At 37.1% G+C, this 20,925-nt stretch overlaps 2 protein-coding genes across 3 annotated transcripts in view; both read left to right on the forward strand.

The window, feature by feature from the left end:
- Positions 1-17,199, forward strand: part of il34 (interleukin 34) — a 75,817-nt gene extending 58,618 nt beyond the window's left edge. For both annotated transcript variants that reach the window (XM_041997487.1, XM_041997486.1), the window contains exons 6-8: positions 3,152-3,259; positions 6,933-7,116; positions 12,823-17,199. In XM_041997487.1, the coding sequence (XP_041853421.1) occupies positions 3,152-3,259; positions 6,933-7,116; positions 12,823-12,896 (366 nt within the window). In that variant the 3' untranslated portion in view covers positions 12,897-17,199. The remainder of the gene's footprint in view (positions 1-3,151; positions 3,260-6,932; positions 7,117-12,822) is intronic.
- A 3,293-nt stretch (positions 17,200-20,492) lies between these two features.
- The window catches only part of lonp2 (lon peptidase 2, peroxisomal), a 61,563-nt gene continuing 61,130 nt past the window's right edge, over positions 20,493-20,925 (forward strand). The window contains exon 1 of the mRNA XM_041996756.1: positions 20,493-20,812. Within this exon, the coding sequence (XP_041852690.1) occupies positions 20,580-20,812 (233 nt within the window). The 5' untranslated portion in view covers positions 20,493-20,579. The remainder of the gene's footprint in view (positions 20,813-20,925) is intronic.

A 20,925-nucleotide genomic window follows, 5' to 3' on the forward strand; every position in this document is an offset into this window, starting at 1 on the left:
GATAAACAGAAACTTAGAATTTTTACTTCAAAGCTCTGCACACTTCCTTTTTATTTCTTTTTGACTTTTTAATTTTTCTCAGTGATATTTATCGGTAACAGATTTTGACCAGGTTTTGTTCCTTTTTATTTTCTGTCATGCACTTTGTATTTGTGTTCATTTTTTGAATTTCCATAAAGCGACCACCAAAATGCTGCAGCACCAGACTGGTTTTTTACTGGCAGCACTTGTGCAAGCAACCCTTCCAGCTGGATGCATCAGCTCACGGTTTGAGCTTGCCTTGTATTTTGGAAGAAAAAAGAGAAAAATAAGATCCTTAGCATCATAATTTCATCCAAAATTAAGCATGTATAAAATTTGGATGATTCACCTTGCACTTGCTGGGTGTGTTTTTGTGTTAGGATTTATTCAGACTTGACTCCGCAACAGTGAACAAAAAAATGAGCACTTTAAATGTTTTCCTTACTCAGTTTCCTGAAAGGATGAAGCTGACATCTCCTACATCATCACATAGATGTTTGTGCTCTGTGTCTGCAAATGTACGATGTCCCTGGGGTTAAATTGGACAGTTTCAGGGAATGATGCATTAGGCATCAAAGTGACACATCCCTCTTGTCTGCACATCAAACTTATACTTGGCCCAGTTTCTAGTGTGCAAAGCTGATATTTAAAAGTCTATATATCTATGTCTTTCTATAACTGTGTATCTCTATCAACTATAACAACTGTTCTGTTGTTATTAAAACAGAGAATAGTATATAACTATGTTGCATCAATTCAGTTCCTGCTATCTGGAACTATGCTGCTTCAGCCAGACTCTACATGGCCAAGCAGATGAAAACATGGAAAATCTTGTAAGTGCTTTCAGTTTGAGTATTTTGGTGGTTTTATAGCAGTGTTTCTACCTGTTTGGTGTGAACAAACTGCATATGGCTGTTTAACTTTATCATGACCTAGATTTTTCAAAGGAGTTCAGTCTATGTAGTCGCTAATCAGAAAGCTTGCTAGGACATCATTGGGTCGGTTGCATATGATTGCACTGTTTTTAGCTTTTCTAATTGTAAAGTTTTTTACAGCAATTAAGAACACATTTGTCACATATGCTCTGGTCTAAAATGAGCTGGGCTGATCACCACTTTATGTTACACACAACTAATAAGGCGGATTTGATGTCACACAAATACAAGCGTCAAGTTCTGCGCTGTACTGTACTGTAGGCAGCCCAATGTGATATTGAATTTAAACCCACATGTTTTTGTTTTTTGAAGGGTCGGCCCAATCTGGGCACACCCATCTGGCAACATTTCCTGTTGTCAAATTGAAAAACTAGTTCAAATCTCTAAATTTAATACGAGTCATTACTATTTTTTATTAATTCTACATGAGTCTGTGAATGCCTAAATAACATCAAAGCAACACTACTGCACTTTGGTGTTCCTTAATGACGGCTAATTCAGCATCCATCTTGCATCCTGTCTCTTCTCTGAGATCTCTCCAGCCTGTAAAAGTCAGTCTGATGTTGACACTTTTCTTATATCTTGCTCTGTCCCTTCCTCTCTTTCCTATCCTTGCTTCTTCTGTTACTGTCCTCTTGCATTTCTTTTCTAAATTAGCCAGTGTCCAGTGTGTTGATATCCAGTTGCTGGTAATGTGGTGCTGTAAAGCAAAATGCAGCTGTAAAAAGACGTTCTGGGAAATAAACTTGTAAATTGTGGTTTCTCAGCATCAGGATGCTGCAGGTCAGCAATGGCTCCATGAACGTTCATAATAAATGTCAGTATGCCATCAAAATGAGTCAGAAACATAAAGATTTAAGGTTGGAAAGTTATCTGGTGTTGCTTTAACAACCAATTTTTTTTGGGACTCCAAGCGAAAACAAAAAAAAAAAAAAAAAAAAAAAAAAAAGAATTATTAATTACACCTCCTTATCCAATCAAATTTTACTTAAAAAGCACTTTTCATACAAAAAGTATCACAAAGTGCTTTACACAAAAACACAGAACATCTAAAAATTTAAAAACACACACCTGATTATAATCTCTTTCACATTCACTCATCCACACACACAACACCCCCACGCCCCCGCCCACACCCCACTATTCTGTCTCTCCAGAAGTAAACATCTGGTTTGACACTGCTGTGAAGTAACAATATCTTGGGGATCTGTTCACACCAGGGGCCAACCCACTCAAGACCACAGAGGGCACCACCATTGGAAACCACCCAGATCAGGACAAGCACAGGTCTGCACCACAGCCATAGGGCTGCGGTGCAGGACCCCGAGCCAACAAGACAAGGGCAATCTCCCTGGCAATGACCCTGTAGACCGAGCAGGCATGCACCTCTACATGAAGGATCCCTCATGAGGAAAGCTGTTTAAGAAGTTTAAGAAGAAGTTGAAATTAAATATTTTACACAATAAAATCAAATAAGGAGTTAAATAATACCAACTTAAAAACAACATACTTGGGTAAAACAAACAAAACAATGAATCTATTAAATTATTGATAAAATAAATAAGAAAAAAAAATCAGTTAAAAGCTTTGCTAAAAGGTGGGTCTTGGGCCTCTTTTAAAAAACATCAGCAGTCTCTGCAGCCCTGAGATTCTCTGGCAGGATGTTCCACAGTCGAGGGTCATAGTAATGGAACAAGGCCTCGCCAAAGGTTTTGGTTTTAAATATAGACCAGAGTACCTCAGGGTCCGCAAGCGTTTATAGCCCAAAAGTAATTCAAATAAATAAGAAGGCCCAAGACCATTAAGACATTTATAAACTACTAAAGAACCTCAGTAGTTAGTGCTACATGTGAATTTTAATCCCACTGTAACAGCATCTTTACTTGGTCTGAGTGTGACTTACAGAGAATAAACAGTCTGAGTCTGCAGGACCATGTGTTTTTTGGTAGCAAAGATTCAAGATTCAGTATTTTCATTGTCATTATGAAAGCAAAACAAAATTTTGAGGAGTCTCTCAGCTTACGCACACATAATTAAGAAAACAGAAATATAACAGGTACACATATATGAGTAAGAAATAAAGATATAAAATATATAAAAGATATAAGAACACCTCTATATTTACAGAAAATGAGAAAGAAGTAATGAGCGCATCTTTAATGCTGCTGATAAACTAAACTCAATTGAAATTTCAGATCATCCGGGTCATGCCAGAGAGACATCCCTCGCGTTCGTACACAGCTGAGGTGGAAAGACGCTTCAGGGATGCTGAGGGAGTCTTTGTACAGTCACATCCTGCTGAGGTAAGACAGAGTTCACATATTTCTGTCACAGCCGTCTTCGGTTTCTCTAACTAGTGTCACACTGATTCTATTTTTCACATTGGTAATGAATACTCTTATCACTAGAAGATTAAGCATAGCTTCCTTCTATGATCGAAAAAAAACTCTTCAGCAAAGTGAATTTTGGGGGTGAAATCAGTCCTCTCATTGATCATTCTGTGACGCCCATTTGAAGGAAAGAGTGCTGGTTCTGTCTTCTAGTTTCTCTCATTATGGCTTATCTGTCCTGGTATTTAAAAAATTCAATATTCCAATCCAGTTTATTCAGTTTGCACTAGTTTCCAAATGCCAGCATGAATGATAAAATGGCTTACATGAATTTCCATAGTTTCTCCTGTCAGGCATCATCACACATTGCCTCCTGGCCTTGTAATGACGCAGGCAAATGGTTAAAGGATGGCAGACAGTAAGTCTGGCTTCAAGTTGATAAGATATGTCATGTTTGATCCATATCTAGCTTGTCCTCCCGTTACTTGCAGTTAAATGTGCATCCTTTGTCGTCATTTATACACTGTATAATGTGGTTAAAAACATGCATTGAGAAAGAGGAGTGTCTCTTGTGTTTACCTTGACAACCACCAAGTCCCTGCTAGTCACACAGCTGGATTCAGTTGTCAGATTTACCCACTGTGACCTCACTGTGGTCACATTTACAAAATATTTTATCTTTCCACAAGGAGCAATAACAGTAATGAGCCTAAATGGTACTGTTACTATTTTTCAAGCTTATTATCATGTTAAACCTTAAATTAAATTACCAGGATTAATTTATGACTACTACCAAATGGGACTCTGACAGCTGTCAGCAGCTCAGCACAGTTGTAAGAAAAAGAAAGTCCTTTTATCTTTAAAGAAATAAAGATTTTTAAAACGCAATCATATATTCCTATCCAGGTCTTAAAGTGATGGAAGTGCAATGTCAGGTAAAACATAACTTAACACAAACTAAGGTAGAATTACTGCTTCCATGGGGAATCAGGAGGGTAAGTAGCAGCCAGGTGGTTTAAATGGCTCAAACAAATAAAGCAACAATTCTACAACAGAAGTATTCAGATGAGTGTTAACACAATGCCAAGGAGGAAACACATCAGCAATGATTTTAGGGCAGCAATTGTTGCTGCCTATCAATCTGGGAAGGGTTATAAGGTATTTTCTGTCCATCATTCATTGGAAAATATTTGAGACATTTTCCAATCCAATCCAGAAGTAGACGTCCCAGCAAGTTCAACCCAAGGTCAGACTGTGGAATGCTCAGGGACATCACATAAAACCCAACAGCTACATCTCAGGCTATGCAGGCCTCAGTTAGCATGCTAAATGTCCAAGTTCATGACAGTCCAGTTAGTAAAAGACTGAACCAGTGTGACTTGTTTGGAAGGGTTGCAGGAGAAAGGCTCTTCTCTCTAAAACGAACATGGCAGCACAGCTTAAGTTTGCAAAATTGCATCAAGACTTCTGGAACAATGGGCCTTATTCACCAATATCCAATAATGAATCTTCTTAAATTTGTTATTAAGTTGTGCTTGAGAAGTTTTTACAAAAACCGCCGTCAAATTCAAGACCGCGTAGGCATTGTTCGTATCTCAGGGAGACTCAGTAGAATTAGATCCGTCTTGACTGCGATTTGTTCCTGAATGAATGAAATGATTAAAAATAGTTTAATTTTCCCTTGAAGAAAATTATAATGTTTGTATATGTAATGTTGGTATTTCTCTTAAACAACAAAATGCTTTGTACTTCATCAAAAGTTATTACAAATCTGACAAAACATTGCTGTAGTTTTATTGTATTTTAATGAACAAGGTGTGCATAGCTTGTTTTGCCAAATTAAACGAGTTAAAGCATATTTGGGCCTTCAGGGAAGCAGATGAAAATGTTATTTCAGCTGTATTTTAGCAAGTCTATTCACAAGAAAAGAGAAACAACAAGCAAAACAAAAAGAGAAACCAGAATAAGAACCACCACTAACACTTAAAACAGTCTCATTTTAATACTCAAATCTCTTAACTGATCCCAGCCTCCTTTCTAGCCTCTTCCTGGTTGATGTCAGGTGCATATTTCCCACCAACCATCTTCAGGCTGTTTTCTCCTTCTAATAACCTTCTCTCACACTTGTAATAAATGCTTCACTTGTCTTGAGCATGTTTCCGACTGCGTTTAAAGAGACTTGTCTTGCACTTCTGCTCTAAATCTTACTCTGAACTCTTACTCTGAACTCTGAATTGCCTCCATTGCTATCTAGATAGAAATAGAAAGGTCAGCTTTCAAACAAGTCTCATACTTCTTGTATTTATCCATATGAGATAGACTTTAATAGCAGCAGCTCCACTGATAACAGCTCTTCTTATCTGCCCTAAAGGCAGCATGCTGCAGCATAGTTCTCTTTCTCTGAACGCTTCTCTGCAGCTTTTGTTTTATTTGTTTATTTAGGTTGTAAAAAAAGTTAGTCTTTCTCATTTCAGTTTTTAATTTACCTCTCCTCCCTAACGCTCCCATCTCCTTATCACCTCATCTCTTCAGCTGTTAACACTAAATTATTGCATCCTACCATCCATTTTCTGACATGGAAACCTTTTGGTTTTGTTTTGTTTAATTATATTTTGCTTGTTTTATTTTGTTTGAATGCATTTTTACTTGAAAAGGTTTGTAAAAATAATCAGTTGAAACATTTATTTACAAAATTTAAATAATATTATTTGTTCATGTTCTCAAAACCTCTGAATAGTAATGAAATTTAAGTTGTTGGCAAGTCATGGAAAAGTTTGGAGCTTTGTCTGTAAAAGTACAGTATGAGTCTATTCTATTTTATTCTATAATAATAATAATAATAATTATTATTATTATTATTATTATTATTATTATTATTATTATTATTATTATAATTATTATTATTATTATTATTATCACTGGCTAAGTCTTACTGACAGCAAACAGACTGATAGAAACCAGCAGCTGTGTAATGCTGCACTGTGGCTTTGAACCTCGGACGGGGATGAGAAGAAAACAGTAGCTGCTGTGAGTGAAATGACACATGATGAGTGTATTTGCTCACCGTATTCCCGCTGTGGTCGTTGAACAGGCACTGACCTGTGGAATTCAGACAGTATACAACATTAAGTTGTCATCATGTTGTCAGGTGAGGAAACGGAGTAAAAAGAAACAAATATTACTAATTTTGGAACTTTAATTGATTGATTTGTTCATATACCCAAATTTCCCTGAGGACTCTCCAAAGGGATTAATAAAGTATTTCTATAAAGTATTTCTATTCTAAATCAAACCTGTGTGGATCTTTGCTAACGGACTTACAAGGTCAACTGGGACAACTGGTGGTCCTCAGTCTTTTCATATGGAAATGTTTGAACGTGTAGCGAAAGATGACTTGTTGTTTTTGGCTGCTCAAGCAAGGTTTTGTGTTTTTTTTCCCCCCCATAGGTTATATAAGTGCATGCTTACTTTGTACAGCATCCATAAAGTAGCTTTCTGAAAAGCTCCTGTTTATCCTCAGGTGATTTATTCCTCATGAGCTGCAACATTCTCAAGATGCAAAGCACCTGCCGAATGTGCATCCACTGACTCGTAAAGCTCACCTGACTTGTCTCTGAGGCATGTGTGTGTTTTGGTGTGTGTCCAGGTGTTCCAGCAGGAGCTTCCAGAGACAGTTCAGGACATTTGGGATCAGTTAACAGAAGAGTCTGACAGAGTCCTGGAGTCCAATTGGAGATTTGCTTCTCCAAAATCTCTTGTGGACAACTTGTGCCACACTATGTACTGCCTCTTCAGTGAGTGCTTCTCCAGCACAGAAGCTCAACAGGACTGTAAGTATAACAACAACACCCTCCCTTTCAGTGATGCTCCAGGCCATAACTAAAGCTCCTAAATGGCACAAAGGCTTGTGCATAAATAAACAATTGTCACGGTTTAATTGACTCAAGCATCAACGTGTTTGCATCCTGAAACATCATCATATTTTTTCATCAACATTTTGGATCCCCCAAACCTGAAGCCATGATCTGCTCCATATGGCTTTAAATTTGAAGTTTGAAGTTGAGGTGGATGCAAACAACTCAAGTTTCAGATTAGTTGCAACACACACAGAATTTAGTTGGCAGTGTGGACATGTGCAGCCATTTTTGGGGTTTTTTAGGTTTCCTAGCTCTACTATGTTGTGAAAGTGTCTTCTCCAGCTTGTGATCAAAGCACAGCCAAGCCTTTGATGCTCTAGCTTGTGCTGGAGCTTTTGCCAAGACATCTGGTCAAATTTTGTGTCTTCGGATTCTTAGAAAGTCACATTTATCTGTAACCTAACATATTGGATTAGTAGCACAGAAACCATTTGGAAAGTTGCTACTTGAAATCTTCTCAAAAATGGACACAAGCATTTTAAAAAAGAAATTCTTGGACAAGATATTAATCAATCAAGTATCTACCAATTAGTTGAAGCCCAATACTAGAAAGTAGGAGGCGTAACATACAGGATAATTTTATCCTTTAACTGGACAATTAACTAACCTTTGATCAGCACATTGCAGACATTCAAAAACAGAGTCACCAGAGACTATCAGCCATCTGTAAACTTAGAAGAGTAAACCCTTACTTCACTGCTCCATAACAGGCTCTCTGTTAAAAACCGGACTACACTTGAGGCAGGGACACACTAGGCAAGGCAAGTTTGTCATCATGTACAAGACCATTCAAAGTGCTTTACATAAAACACTAAAAGCATTATAACAGGCTGCATCATGAAAACAAACTTTAACAAGAAATAAAAGAATTTAAAGACAAAAAGCTAAATTAAGTGTTGGCCCTGCGACAGACTGGTGACCTGTCCAGGATGTACCCTGCCTCTCACCTGTTAAAATGCTGGGATAGACTCCAGCTCACCCGCGACCCGTAATGGAATAAGCAGTCAAGATAATGAATGAATGAATGAATAAATTAAGCTAAATTAAAATAAGATAAAATGCAAGAAATAAAAGCTAGAGTGTAATTTAAAATTAAAAAGAAGAAAGGAAAAGAGAAAGGAAAAAACAGTGCAGAGTTGGACTCTTAAATAAAAACTATTGATATGCAGCAGAGAACAGGTTGGTCTTTAACCTGGATTTAAATAAACTGAGTGTTTCAGCTGATCTGACAGCATAATCGGGCTGATTTTTGTCCCGATCTTTATCTTACGATCAAAGCCAGCAAAGGTCTGATATTTGCAAACGACATTGTGTCTAATTTTCCTGTGGTTTAGGGTGTGTTAAGAGTGATTTTGTCTGATCCGCTAAGAAGGCCATCGCAAGGAGCGATGGTAAATAATGATATTTGTGACTAGGACTAGAAATCCAATATTGTGTGGAATGCTCAGAGAACAATTGAGCACGCACAGTGTGTAATGTCACGTGTACCAGAACAAAAGCCAATCAATATGGGAGCAAAGTAAATGTAAAGAAATAAAAAGAAAATAAAAACACATCTGTTGATTGATTTGAGAAAAAAAAAAGAACTTGCACAAACACAGCTAAACATGGCAAGTCTCAAGGAAGCCTCTGCTCAAAGCTTCCACTGTTTGTTCTTCAAGTCACATAACGGGAGTTTCTTTAGGGCACAGATGAGCAAATGTTGGAGAAGATCTGCCAACATGTGAAAGCAAGTGAACAGTGAAAAGCCTGGAAAAAAGCCAGACCACTTCCCTCCCATCCATCCATCCATCCATCCATCCATCCATCCATCCATCCATCCATCCATCCATCCATCCATCCATCCATCCATCCATCCATCCATCCATCCATCCATCCATCCATCCATCCATTGCCCTGTGGAGGAAACTCATATCAGTCGTCTGCATTTGCGATCTCATTCTTTCTGTCACCACCCTCAGCTTGTGACCATAGGGTGAGGGTAGGAACGTAGCGCAACCAGTAAATCAAGAACTTTGTGTTTTGTCTCAGCTCCTTCTTCACCACGACAGGCCGATGCAGAGTCCGCATCACAGTCAGGGAAAACTGTGAGGTAGGTCTCACCAGAAAATTTAATTTAAAAACGATCACATGGATATGGATATAACACCTAAATCGTAGAGACAGCCTATCGATAAAGCTCAGACTACTGTGGCGCAGATGGGGAATGCGATTTGTTTGTTGGAAGCCGGCCAGGAGTTTCATGAAGAACATGCTGCACCAGCCGTACAACAAACATGAGGCAATCTATCGATCCAAGGATGTGACAGTGCACAGTGTCTGCTGCATGGGGCCCTCACATCTGTTCCTCATGAGGTTGCTGCATTCCTCCAGCAAATAGTGTCACACTTTGGGTCTCGAGTGGGTGTTAAACGGCAAAATCTGCAAGATCATAATGATTAAAATGCTGAGTACCCTTGAGACTAAACTGATGAAAGATGGCTGTAAAAACTCCTGATTTCTTCCATGGGATCAGCTTTAGTGTTAAGTTTTCATTGTGGTGTGTCAAGACTTGAGCCACCTCTGCAGCAGGATCTCCATCTTCCCTGTCTGGATTACACACAGCGTAGTCCAAGCATTTAAAAAGGTACAAGAATTCAGACAGCAGCTGCTCTGTTTTATCTTTCAGAATCTGGTATGGATTCAGTTTCAGCTCAGTTAATTTACATATCAGATGAAGTACTTGCGCAAACCACCCACAATGACATGACATTAACGATGATGCAACTCAAACAAAAGGAAAAAAATTCCACGTCAGATTCAGATATACAGAAAAATTGTGATTTTATTAGAATGTCAAGGGGATAATTTTACATTTTAGGACAAGATATAAACTAGCCGGCTTTAAAAGAAAAAAAACCAAACTACGTAGCTCCTCCGGAGTAACTAAATCCACACTGAAATTATACACTTCTTCATGCAAGAAGCTGCAAACAGCTTGAATCATTCTGGATTTGATTGGCAGCTGCTCTCAGCCAAACAGTGCTTTGCTCCTTAAAACATCAAATAACAGTTAGCAAAGCACATGAAACATGGTAATTACTTACAGATGTTGTTGCCTTTGGGACAGAACTCTGCTTCCCTGCACTAAACTATACAAACTCACTTCTGATTCCACATCCATGTTTAAGAATGTGTGAATGTGTTTTGTTATTTAGTTGAATAAGAGTGAATTAAATTCCAAACTGTGGTGAAAGTCTTTTATTTATTTACAGGTTTTACAGTTTACCATCATTATGGAGCTATTTATTGAGCTAAAAAGGCAAAAACTGCCATGATTAAAGTTTTCTGTCTGATCTGATGATGGAAATCAAACCTGTTTTTGCATCATTTAACACATTAGTCTTTATATCCAATGGAGAAAAAGATCATTTGCACTTTTGTAGATTTTTTAAAAATTCTTTTAGGAGGAGGATTTTCTTTAAGTAATTGAATTTTTGAAAATCCTAAAACCTGATGGTTTTTTTTTCATTTTGTCTATATTCTTATTTTATTTTATTCATTATATTCAAGCTTAAGACCTGATGTCAGATTTTGTATTTCATTCCATTTTATTCAAGCCTATCAATCTTCCTTTTTGATCAGTTTTGCTTCTGCAGATTTTCTTGTGTCATTGTTAAAGTTGCATTTGTTTAATTCCTTTCAGCATTTTTTACCGTCCCTTTGTTTAAGCTGAGAGTTCCTTCAAACCGTCTTGGTTTCTTTTTTTAGCTTCACACACCATAAATACCTGAGCTCCATTCTCCACATACAGTATGTGTAAGACTCACCCTACATTACAGCTGCAGTTCATAATCTATGTACAGAGATTTTCCTGCCGCGCACTTTACCTCACACACTTCTTCACCTGCTTTTGAGAACACAACTTCAGGCTAAAACTTTCCTTTTGCTTTTCATTGTGTGCATCCTCAATTCCTTTCCTTCACCTGACATCTCCTCCTACCTCTTACCTGTGATAAATGAAGGAGGCAAAGAAGCACAAAGATGAGGAGAGAGAGAAATTTAATGAAGTGCATTTGTAAAATGAGACATCTTTGTTTAATTTTAACATGGTTTTAGTAAATCGAGAGTTACCACGCATCATCCCTAGCTGCAGTCTGACTTTTATGATCTCTGGCAGATGTGCATGAACTGTTCTCATGACAACTTCCAAATATGTGGAACACACCCCCTGATTCACCACAGATGCTGAGAAGAATCACCTGTGCATCCTCACCCACAGATCTGGTCTTGTCTGTTCTCTACACCATTCATCCAGGTCTTATAGACATGCTGTCTCGGACTATGGTGGGAAAACCGTGTTGTGTGTCGATGCATCTACCAAGAAAAGCTTGGCACTGTATATATTATTGTCAAGGTTTTTGTCAATACCACAGATTTACAGACACTTTATCAGGTCCACCTGTTCAGCTGCTTGTTAACATACATGTGCAATCAACTAATCACACACAACCATCTCTAGGGTTTACAGAGAATGGTCTGAAGAAGAGAAAATAGCCAGTGAGCAGCAGTTGTCTGGACCAACATGTCTTGTTGATGTCAAAGGTCAGAACACAACACGTCCAACCTTAGAAGATGGAAAAACTTTTCCTGGTCTGATGAGTCTCCATTTCAGCTCTACATTGGTAAATGGGCTGTACTTATATAGAGCTTCACTGGTCATGTTGACCACCCAAAACACTTTGGAGGCCCATTTATGCTCCCTTACATGTCATACGTCACCGTCCTCCATGCATCTTTTGTGTTGTCATGGTTGGTAAATCAATTCCTCCACTAGTGGGCAGTGCTGAGTTCAGAGTTCAATCCCACCAGCTGACGTCAGTTTCAGGCGCTGTTAGGCGGCGGTAATGGACCAGTATAGTTATTTCCAACCGCCCAACACGCCCTAAAACACTCACATATCCTTTACTCGAAAGCTCGTGCAATTTCTACAGTTTTTGTCATCATCTTCATTCTTCTTCTGCTTTTTTGTTCCCTTCCTGATTCTGTTCTACTTCTCTGGTTAGTTTTTTTTTTTATGTTTGTTTTTTGTTTGTTATGTTTTTGCTGGTCACATGTCAGCTATCTTTCTCAGCACTGCCCCCCGCGATTTCCAGTGGTATTGCTCCGTTTTGTGCATCAAGCGACAGCTAGCTAAGCTCCCTGAAAATGGACCAAAGTATGCGTGTAACCGATGCAGAAGACGGACGAAACTGTCCGTCTGCGTTTCTTTCTTCTGTGTCGAGCTTAAATGGGCCTTAAGACTACATGTCACATTCACCCGTTAATGCACACACTCAAATTGCCCTTCTGTTGTTAGTTAATACTAAGTGCTTTGCTCTATCACACACATTCATGCTCTGAAAGACACATCAGGAGGCAAAATGGGGTTCAGCATCTTGCCCAAGGACACTTCAGCATGTAGTCAGGGGTCATCTGCTGAAGTTTCTTAGTCCTTGCTCTTCTTCTTTTGTCCTCCAGTTTCTGTACAACATGATGCAATATGCTCTCAAATTTTATATTCCACCAGCAGCTAATCTGGATTCATTCAGTATAAAATGGAGATGCCTCATTAAATGTATCTTGTCATCTGTTTTTCAGATTGCGGAGTTCCACATTCAAAGAGAGGGAAGAAAACTTCCAACCCGAAAGCTGAGATGGAGCCAGTGGAGTGAAGTTTCTCCCCATAGACACTGATCAGCGATTAGAATGATTATGTCCCTGGAGCTACAAGGAGAAGGGTAAAAGAACAGTTAACCATGAAAGAACATCAACAAGTCTTTCCCAAATGTACCAAACACAGCCAAGATTGTTGTATTGACTCAAACCCTGGCATGACGCCATCAGCAAAGAAGATGTAGTAACAGTAACTCCATCCAGGATTACTTTATGAGCACATGGACTTTCTGTGCTATTGAAATATGGCTCATCTTTGAGTGGAAGCTTCAGAATTTCCAATTCTGTAATTTACGAGGTATTTCAAAGACTTTTCCACTGGTAACGACTTATGTAAGATGTTTGCTCATGTTCTCATCTATCAGCAAAACTGATTTATAATCAGTACATTCTTTTCTAAGATGGATTGTTTTGAGAAGAAGCTAATTGGCGAAGGCGTAACTTCACCTGTCAGGGGTCTATCTCAGCTAAAATACACTCATCTGTTCTCACGAACCAACTTCCAGCTTTAAATTTTATTTCAGGCACAAACTGCTTAAACGAAAAAATGAGTTTTTCTGCCATGCACACATGATGAAAGGTAAACCAGGTTATATGGCAATATGTCTATCTTTTCCATCCCAGATTTGCATTTGGTATTTGTTGAAAATCAGTTTGATCTGAAAGAAGAGCATTTACAGGAAATGATGATGGTTACACAAAATTGGCACCATAGTCTGAGATTTCTCCAGTTTGAACATGCTGGAAAATTCAAGCATGGAAAGATGAAATCCTGTGCCTTGTGCCTTTACATATGTGACAAGTGTTGAGATCTTATTTTCAATATGCAAAAAATTCTGAATCCTTCATGCTGTTTTACAGATAACCTTTCAGTGCAGAGGATATCTGTATTACCTGTCTTCTCTCTTTAAGGTAGACTCCAGGAATGTCTGTTCTTCCCCACATGTGCAAATGAAATCTAGGTGTTTCTTATAGGTCTTAACAGGTGAAGTGATGAATGTTGATTAATTTTTCTTGCTGCGATGATCCTTCTGGGCTTTTCCTACCAGTACATAATAACGGCTGCCAATTCCAGCCAGAAAACACAGAAAAGCCTTTTATGAACTGCAGGAGGAGCTGGATACAGACCCCAATGAGTTTTATGGAACATCGTCAAGATATGCTGGAACAAGCCTGAATCTACAAAGTACCTGCATCCATGTCCTGAGGAACCTATATGATGCTGAGAAGATATTTTATGTCACTGTCGGGCTGATGAGTGCATGGGGGCAGGACTCAGACGTGTTTCAGCATGCTTAAATGCCACAAATCAAAGAGAAAAACAAGAGACTTTGTCTTAGCGAGGCTGACCTTGCCACCAGAACCACTGTTTTTTTTTTAGGTTTTTCTACAGGTTTAAATGATCCATCTGTGTATGCACTCAGTTTAACATGTGCTTTAAAATCACAGACTCCTTCTGGTTGTTAATGATGATTAAATTAGGTGCTGCTAAGGTGTTTCTTATGTTTATATTTTACACAGCAGTGATCAGAGAATTTCCTTTTACAGTTTTTATGCGTAAATACAAGCTACATCCTCAGATTTTAGCAGATAAAGAAAACCCTGTTCAACAAATGTGGCTAAATAGCTTTATTGTTGATTGTCGAAGAAAATGACCCAGTATTACGTATCTGTGAGCTGCAAAAGTATATGAACCATAACATGTTGTTAAACCTTTTAAAGCACAACAATATAAACATGTATTGCTCTGAATTTAGGTTTACTTAAGTATAAAGTGTTGTACAAAGAAAGATTTGGTGCTAAAGCAGTATGCACATAGAGGCATTATTATAAATATAATAAGCTGTTATAAGACTCCACAGCCAATATAGCAGCATCATTTATGCAACCAATCTATATGCTGTATGTAAGCAGAATATTATCTGACATTTTCATCCAGAAACAATCATGTAATCATTTCACTAAGACCCCTTTTGTATTTACAAAATTTGGTTTAATCCAAAATTCATTATTCTAACAATGACAGCATCCTTAGACCATCAGGTCTGGATGCAGTAAAACTAGACCCAAAACAGGATGCTGGAATAAAACAGAAGCCTCTGTTTTTATTAGAACACATAACACATTAAAACAAATGCAAACGCAATGACATTATGAAAACATTTAAGGCAAAATTAATTTTGAAGATCAGAATAAATATTTCAATATAGAATAAATAAATAAATATATATACTGTTGAAAGATCATAAAAACAAAACCACCACATTGATTTGATTTTAAAAAATCCTTGTCCTTAAAGTAAAACAGTAAAACCCCCACTTACACATAATGTTAAATTTACATGTTTACATGCTTGTGCTTGTCAAAGATACGTAACATGAAGTTATTTTGCTCAATAAAAAACAAGCAAGTATAATGTTTTTTTTCTTATGTTTGGTTTAAAAGCGTTTATCAACTTTTAGGACTTGGTCATCTGTAAAAACAAAAAAAAGCCCAAACCCTAAACAGAAGGCCTTTTTTAAGATGACTTAAGCCCTGTTTGAATGACAGTGTTTCCACGTAAAACGCAGATCTTTCTCTCTTATCCTACGTCCATGCAGGAGAAAACACAGAGGACCAGAAACGATGCAGTGCACATGCCAGGCATCTCGTGGGCAGCGAAACTTTGCAACGACACACTCAGGTGTGTGCAGCATCCTCATAAGCATAAAAACTCTTCCAGAAGCAGGTTTTGCTTCAACAGACTAAATAAATTAAAATGATGTAGCAGCAGAAACATGACCTGAAGGTCTGCTACTGTTGTTGTTGTGCTTTTCGGGGGTTAAGCAGGGTCTGAGTGCGCAAGTGCAAGATGATGTGAAAGATATCATAATCGCCCAAAAAATAAAGATAAAAAATCCCAGTTCCAGTTGGAGGCCATTGTTAAATCTTTGCATTTTTATCTATGTACTCTGGTACTCTGTTACCATGGAAATGAGAGGACAGAACAACAAAATTCACATTTGACTGTTTCAGCATTGTGATGTAAACAGAGCCTAAAAGGGGACATTTTCTAATGAAGGGTGTAAATTTGAACCTTAGAGATGCTGAGACTCCACTTATTTACATCAGGGGTGTCCAAGTTCAGTCCTCCAGATCCACTATCCTGGAACTTTTAGATACATTCCTTCTCCTATACACCTGAATCAAATGGCTCAATTCCCTCATCCACATGTCATTCAGCTCTGCAGATGCCTGGAAAGGAGCCATTCATTTGATTCAGGTGTGTTGGGGAAGGGTTGCATCTAAAAGGATAGTAGATCTTGAGGACTGGACTTGGGCGCCATTGATTTACATAGTCAGAGAAGGAGTAGGTGACGAGTATTTGCTCACCGCTTCATGAACTCACTGTTTTTCTAAGCATGTTGTTTTTGTGTGTGAGTTCCAGCGGAGGTGACATGCGCATGATTCATTTCCTGTAAATCCTGGTAAACCTGTTCACTTAGTTAATGCTTGGTTAAAATAACAATAATAAAGAAAAAAAACCTTAACAATTCTTGTTAAAACTGCATTCAACAAGTATCAAAAGTTCTCTCACTTGTGTTGTTGGGATTAAATGTCATTGTGTCTGCTGCATTTTATTAGGTCGGCTAAGCAGATTTTAAAAGTACTAATTAAATGTAAAAAGCCACTCAGTTAGAAATGTGATTATAAGAACCTGCATTACATTAAGTGGTATTTACTGTGCAAGTTAAGTAATCTGCTACACTTATAAGCTTCATTTATTCGTCTGACTGAAACCTCAATTACTCCCAAAACTGGATTAACTATTTTTGACAGCTCGATCTGAGCTATTGCTCATGTCAGTTTTGACATCCCATAATATTTACATTGAAATCTTAAAAATCTGTCGTCCACGAGGATGAAGGATGTTGGTGTTCAGTTATGTAACAAAGACAAAACTTTGTTCCTGTATGTAGAAGAAGATCTACGATGATGTGTACAGCCAGTGGTTATTGTTGTATTTCTATAAATCATAGAGTGTATTTTTATTATACTTTTATCAATCATATGTAACTGTATGGTTGTATTTTTGTTACCACAAAAAGCAGCTTCTCCGTATTCAACATCCCCCACAGCTGCAGCGCAACAGCAGAGAGAAAACGGCAAACAGGTGGATGTTTGTGGTCTGCACATAAATTTTACAAACAGGTGTTTTTTATACACACGATATTGAATATTTATTTTTTGGAAATGTATAATGCGTCATGACAATACTTTTATGAAAGAAATACAAAAATAAATCCTTATTTTTATCAACTACACAGTTTCCACTGCTGATTCTTCTTTAAATTCTTATTGGCTCAGCTACAAGGTCACATCTATTTTATATATATATATGTGTGTGTATGTATATGTAATATTTATTACATTATGCATTTTTAGAATATATAATATATCGCTGCTGTCAGGTGCAAAACTCTTAAGTCCAATACTGTTATTATTCAAGAAATGAATAAAACTGTTTTTTTTTTTATAAATGGACATGATGTCATCACACTTGGTTTTGTGTTTTACATCATATATCTTTGGTTAAATATTTGTAAAACTACAGACAGTCATAAAGGGTGATCAATAGTACCGATTTTTTAAGAAAAAAAATAACAAATTTTGGAGGTTTGTGCCCGACAGCAATGATATAAAATTAATATATAATAAATAGTGACATGTAATAAATATAAAAAGCATATTGGATATTGAATAAAATGTGTATATAATTTATTACATAATATATTTCTGGAATACACAATATAATAATGAGAATACATTTAATTCATGTTGCGCTGTAAAAGAAACTTAGACGTGTTAAACTTTATATATACTTTATATATACAGTATGTAAATACACACACACATATGTATAATGGTTTATCATTTAAAGATAGTTTATTACCATTATTAATAATAAATGTGTATTGTTGTTAAGTCAGTAATGTCATGGTGTAATAGATCCTGTGTTGTGTTTGTATTCACCTCATATTAAGACCTGGTGAGGGCAGCAAATGATATATATTTTTTAAATATGTTCTCATAATTAAAACCTGAGAATTAAAGGATGAACTTTCTGTTTCTGTGTGATACAAAGTGGTGATCATTCAGCTCATTGTAAATCAAAGTTTCTGGCTTCTTATGTTTAGTTTGTTTTTAACTGTTCCAGTTTTTCTGATCATAAACCTGAAGGTTATTTCAGGATTTCTCATGAAGTCATAAAAAGGGGAAATAAGTAATGGGTTAAAAAAAAAAAAAAAAAGAAAAAGAAAAAAAAAAAGAAAAGAGAGACACTGAGAAAATTGGCTTGTGAACATTTTTGCTGAGGTCAAAAGCAGGTGAGTTAAAGCATGTCAGAGTTTTCAGTGATCCCTTGGTTAAAGGTTTGTAAATTACTTCGGTTGGTTAGGTTTCTTTTCTGTCTGCTCATGGGGTGATGAAAGCCTGCAATGGACTGGTGGACCCGGCCTCTCCCTGCTAAAAGCTGGGATAGCCTCCTACTTCCCTGCAACCCTGAAATGGAATAAGCGTATAGAAAATGGATGGAAGGATGGAGCAATAAAAAATGCACCTACTTCATTGTTTTTACTTGCCAAGATTTTGGTTGCTAAACAAGAAGCTAATGTTTTGGCTTCATACACGAGAATGCCCTAGCAATCTTTCTGGTGAAGATGATGCAAGCTGGCCTCCTAAAGAATCCACGCCTTGATAAAGTAAAACAGCCGGTCATGGTTTGTTTACACCAAACACATGCAAAAAAAAAAAAAAAAAACCCAAAAGAACATAAATGGATTCATACAGAAGCAGAAACGATGCAGGATTTGTCATGAAAGGTCTTAATCACAGCTGCTTTTACCCATTCACACATGAAGAAGTTATTGGCTTTCATGATTTTCATCTTTATGAAGTTCATCCGAAGATATTTCCAGATATCAGGGAAATGAACAGACACGTATTTCTCTATTTCAAAGCTTAAAATCTGTCTTGGACAACGTATAAGGATCTATGATCTTTCACGTTTCCTGTTTACTTGACCTCAGCCATTTGTGGATGCAGAATAAGCATATAGCGATCAAGTTTTTTCAAATAATGGAAAAAGAGTTTTATGATCATTTAAGCACAGCACTTTATTGCAACACTGAGGTACTAATTTGTTTCCAGCTGCAGTAAATTGAATTTGGGAATTGTGCTACTCTTCTTTACTGCATTTACTTAACTGCTGTAAACACTTATTTTATTACAAATAAAGCTTTAAACACACAAAGCCTAAGTTCAAACTGTTTACAACGCTGATGATGGCCATTCTTTCTATATTAGGAATTTCCACTGATTTACACATAGAAGAAGACATTAGTAATAAGCAAATGAAGTGATAATAACATTAATCCATGGCGGCAGTCATAAACCAAAAATAATTAAATTTAATCACATTAAACAGAGACCATGATTACACTCATATGCATGGATGATCATCTAACATTATGATACCACAGTCACAAGAGACATTTTATACATCAGTAAAAAGCAATTTTAACTCTTATGTAGATATATTGTTGCTAGAATATTACCAGAACTTTGTGGTAAAGTACTTTCAAACTGTGATTGCTGTATTTTTTAGGTTTGAATTATTTTTAAGTTTTATAATGTAGAGCGCCAACCAGTTTATGTTTATATACTCATCTTTTCAGTCAGTTAATCAAGCTCTATTTGTATCACACTATTTATTCAGAGGATCCATTATAAAGTGTGTTTAAGGTTGTGTAAACCACATCTGTGGATATGTAAGAAAACTGCTCAGATATCCACAAGCACAAGCCACGCACACACATTATCACACAAATCAGTGTAACAAAAGCAAACAGTCTCCACAAGGGGAATGGTAGGTTAAAATCATGTTTTATACAATATAATTCACATTATATTGTATAAAACATTACATTATTCACATTAATTCAGTGTAAGTATATTTATTTATTCAAACTTTTTAACACCAAAGTATATGTGACTTATTTAAGATGACTGCTAACAACAACTAGTTTTAAACTGAGTTATATCCATAAATATATTCCATTAAATGAAATACAGTTTTTTTTTTTTTTTTTTAACATTTTTAACCAATTATTGTATGTATCTCCCATTTACAAACAGTAAATACTAAATGGATGAATTTTTACTCAGTACTGCTTTATTTTAATCTTTATTCATTTATTTATTTACTTAGTTTTAAGATCTCCAAATATTTAATTGTTAAAACGCATCTGAAAAAGGAAAATGTATTTATTTATTATTTATTTATTCGGTGGTATTTAGCTTTTATCTGACAAATCTATTTTGTCCCTCTGCAGTTGCCGTAGAGCATACCGGAAGTTAATTAGAAATATTGTGAAAACGTTTATTTTGGGAAGTAGAAATGGTGCAAATGTGAATGCAAAAACATATCTCGCTATTGTGAAACATAAAAAACATCTATAAATACGTGTTTCGTGAATTTTAAGCGTAGTAACTGTTCGTTAATTGGCTCGTCAATTTATTTTGAAGGTACTGTCCGGAAGTTGTGTGTTTACACTCAGCTGACCATTGAGACGTAAACACAGCTACGTATTTGCAGGAGTTCAGTTATAACAGTGCCTTAACTGTGGTCTAAACTTGGAGTAATGGCTTCGGGCGGCGGAATTCAGATACCGAGCCGCCTCCCTCTCCTGCTAACCCACGAGGGTGTGCTCCTCCCGGGCTCCACCGTCAGGTTCAGCGTGGACTCTCCGCGGAACATGCACCTGGTCAGCCAGCGGCTGTTGAAGGGAACTTCGCTGAAAAGCACCATCATTGGAGTGATTCCCAACACCAGAGACCCCGAGCACGACACCGACGAGCTCCCCACGTTACACAAGTAATACACATTTAGCCTGAAATTTGAATATTTAGGTAATTCCCCCACTTTTATGTGTTCGTGTTGTTGTTTGGAGATGTGACGTAACAGTAACAGGGACCCCTCAAACTCAA

This window comes from Melanotaenia boesemani, chromosome 10, assembly GCF_017639745.1.
Source record: "Melanotaenia boesemani isolate fMelBoe1 chromosome 10, fMelBoe1.pri, whole genome shotgun sequence".
Taxonomy (NCBI): Eukaryota; Metazoa; Chordata; class Actinopteri; order Atheriniformes; family Melanotaeniidae; genus Melanotaenia; species Melanotaenia boesemani.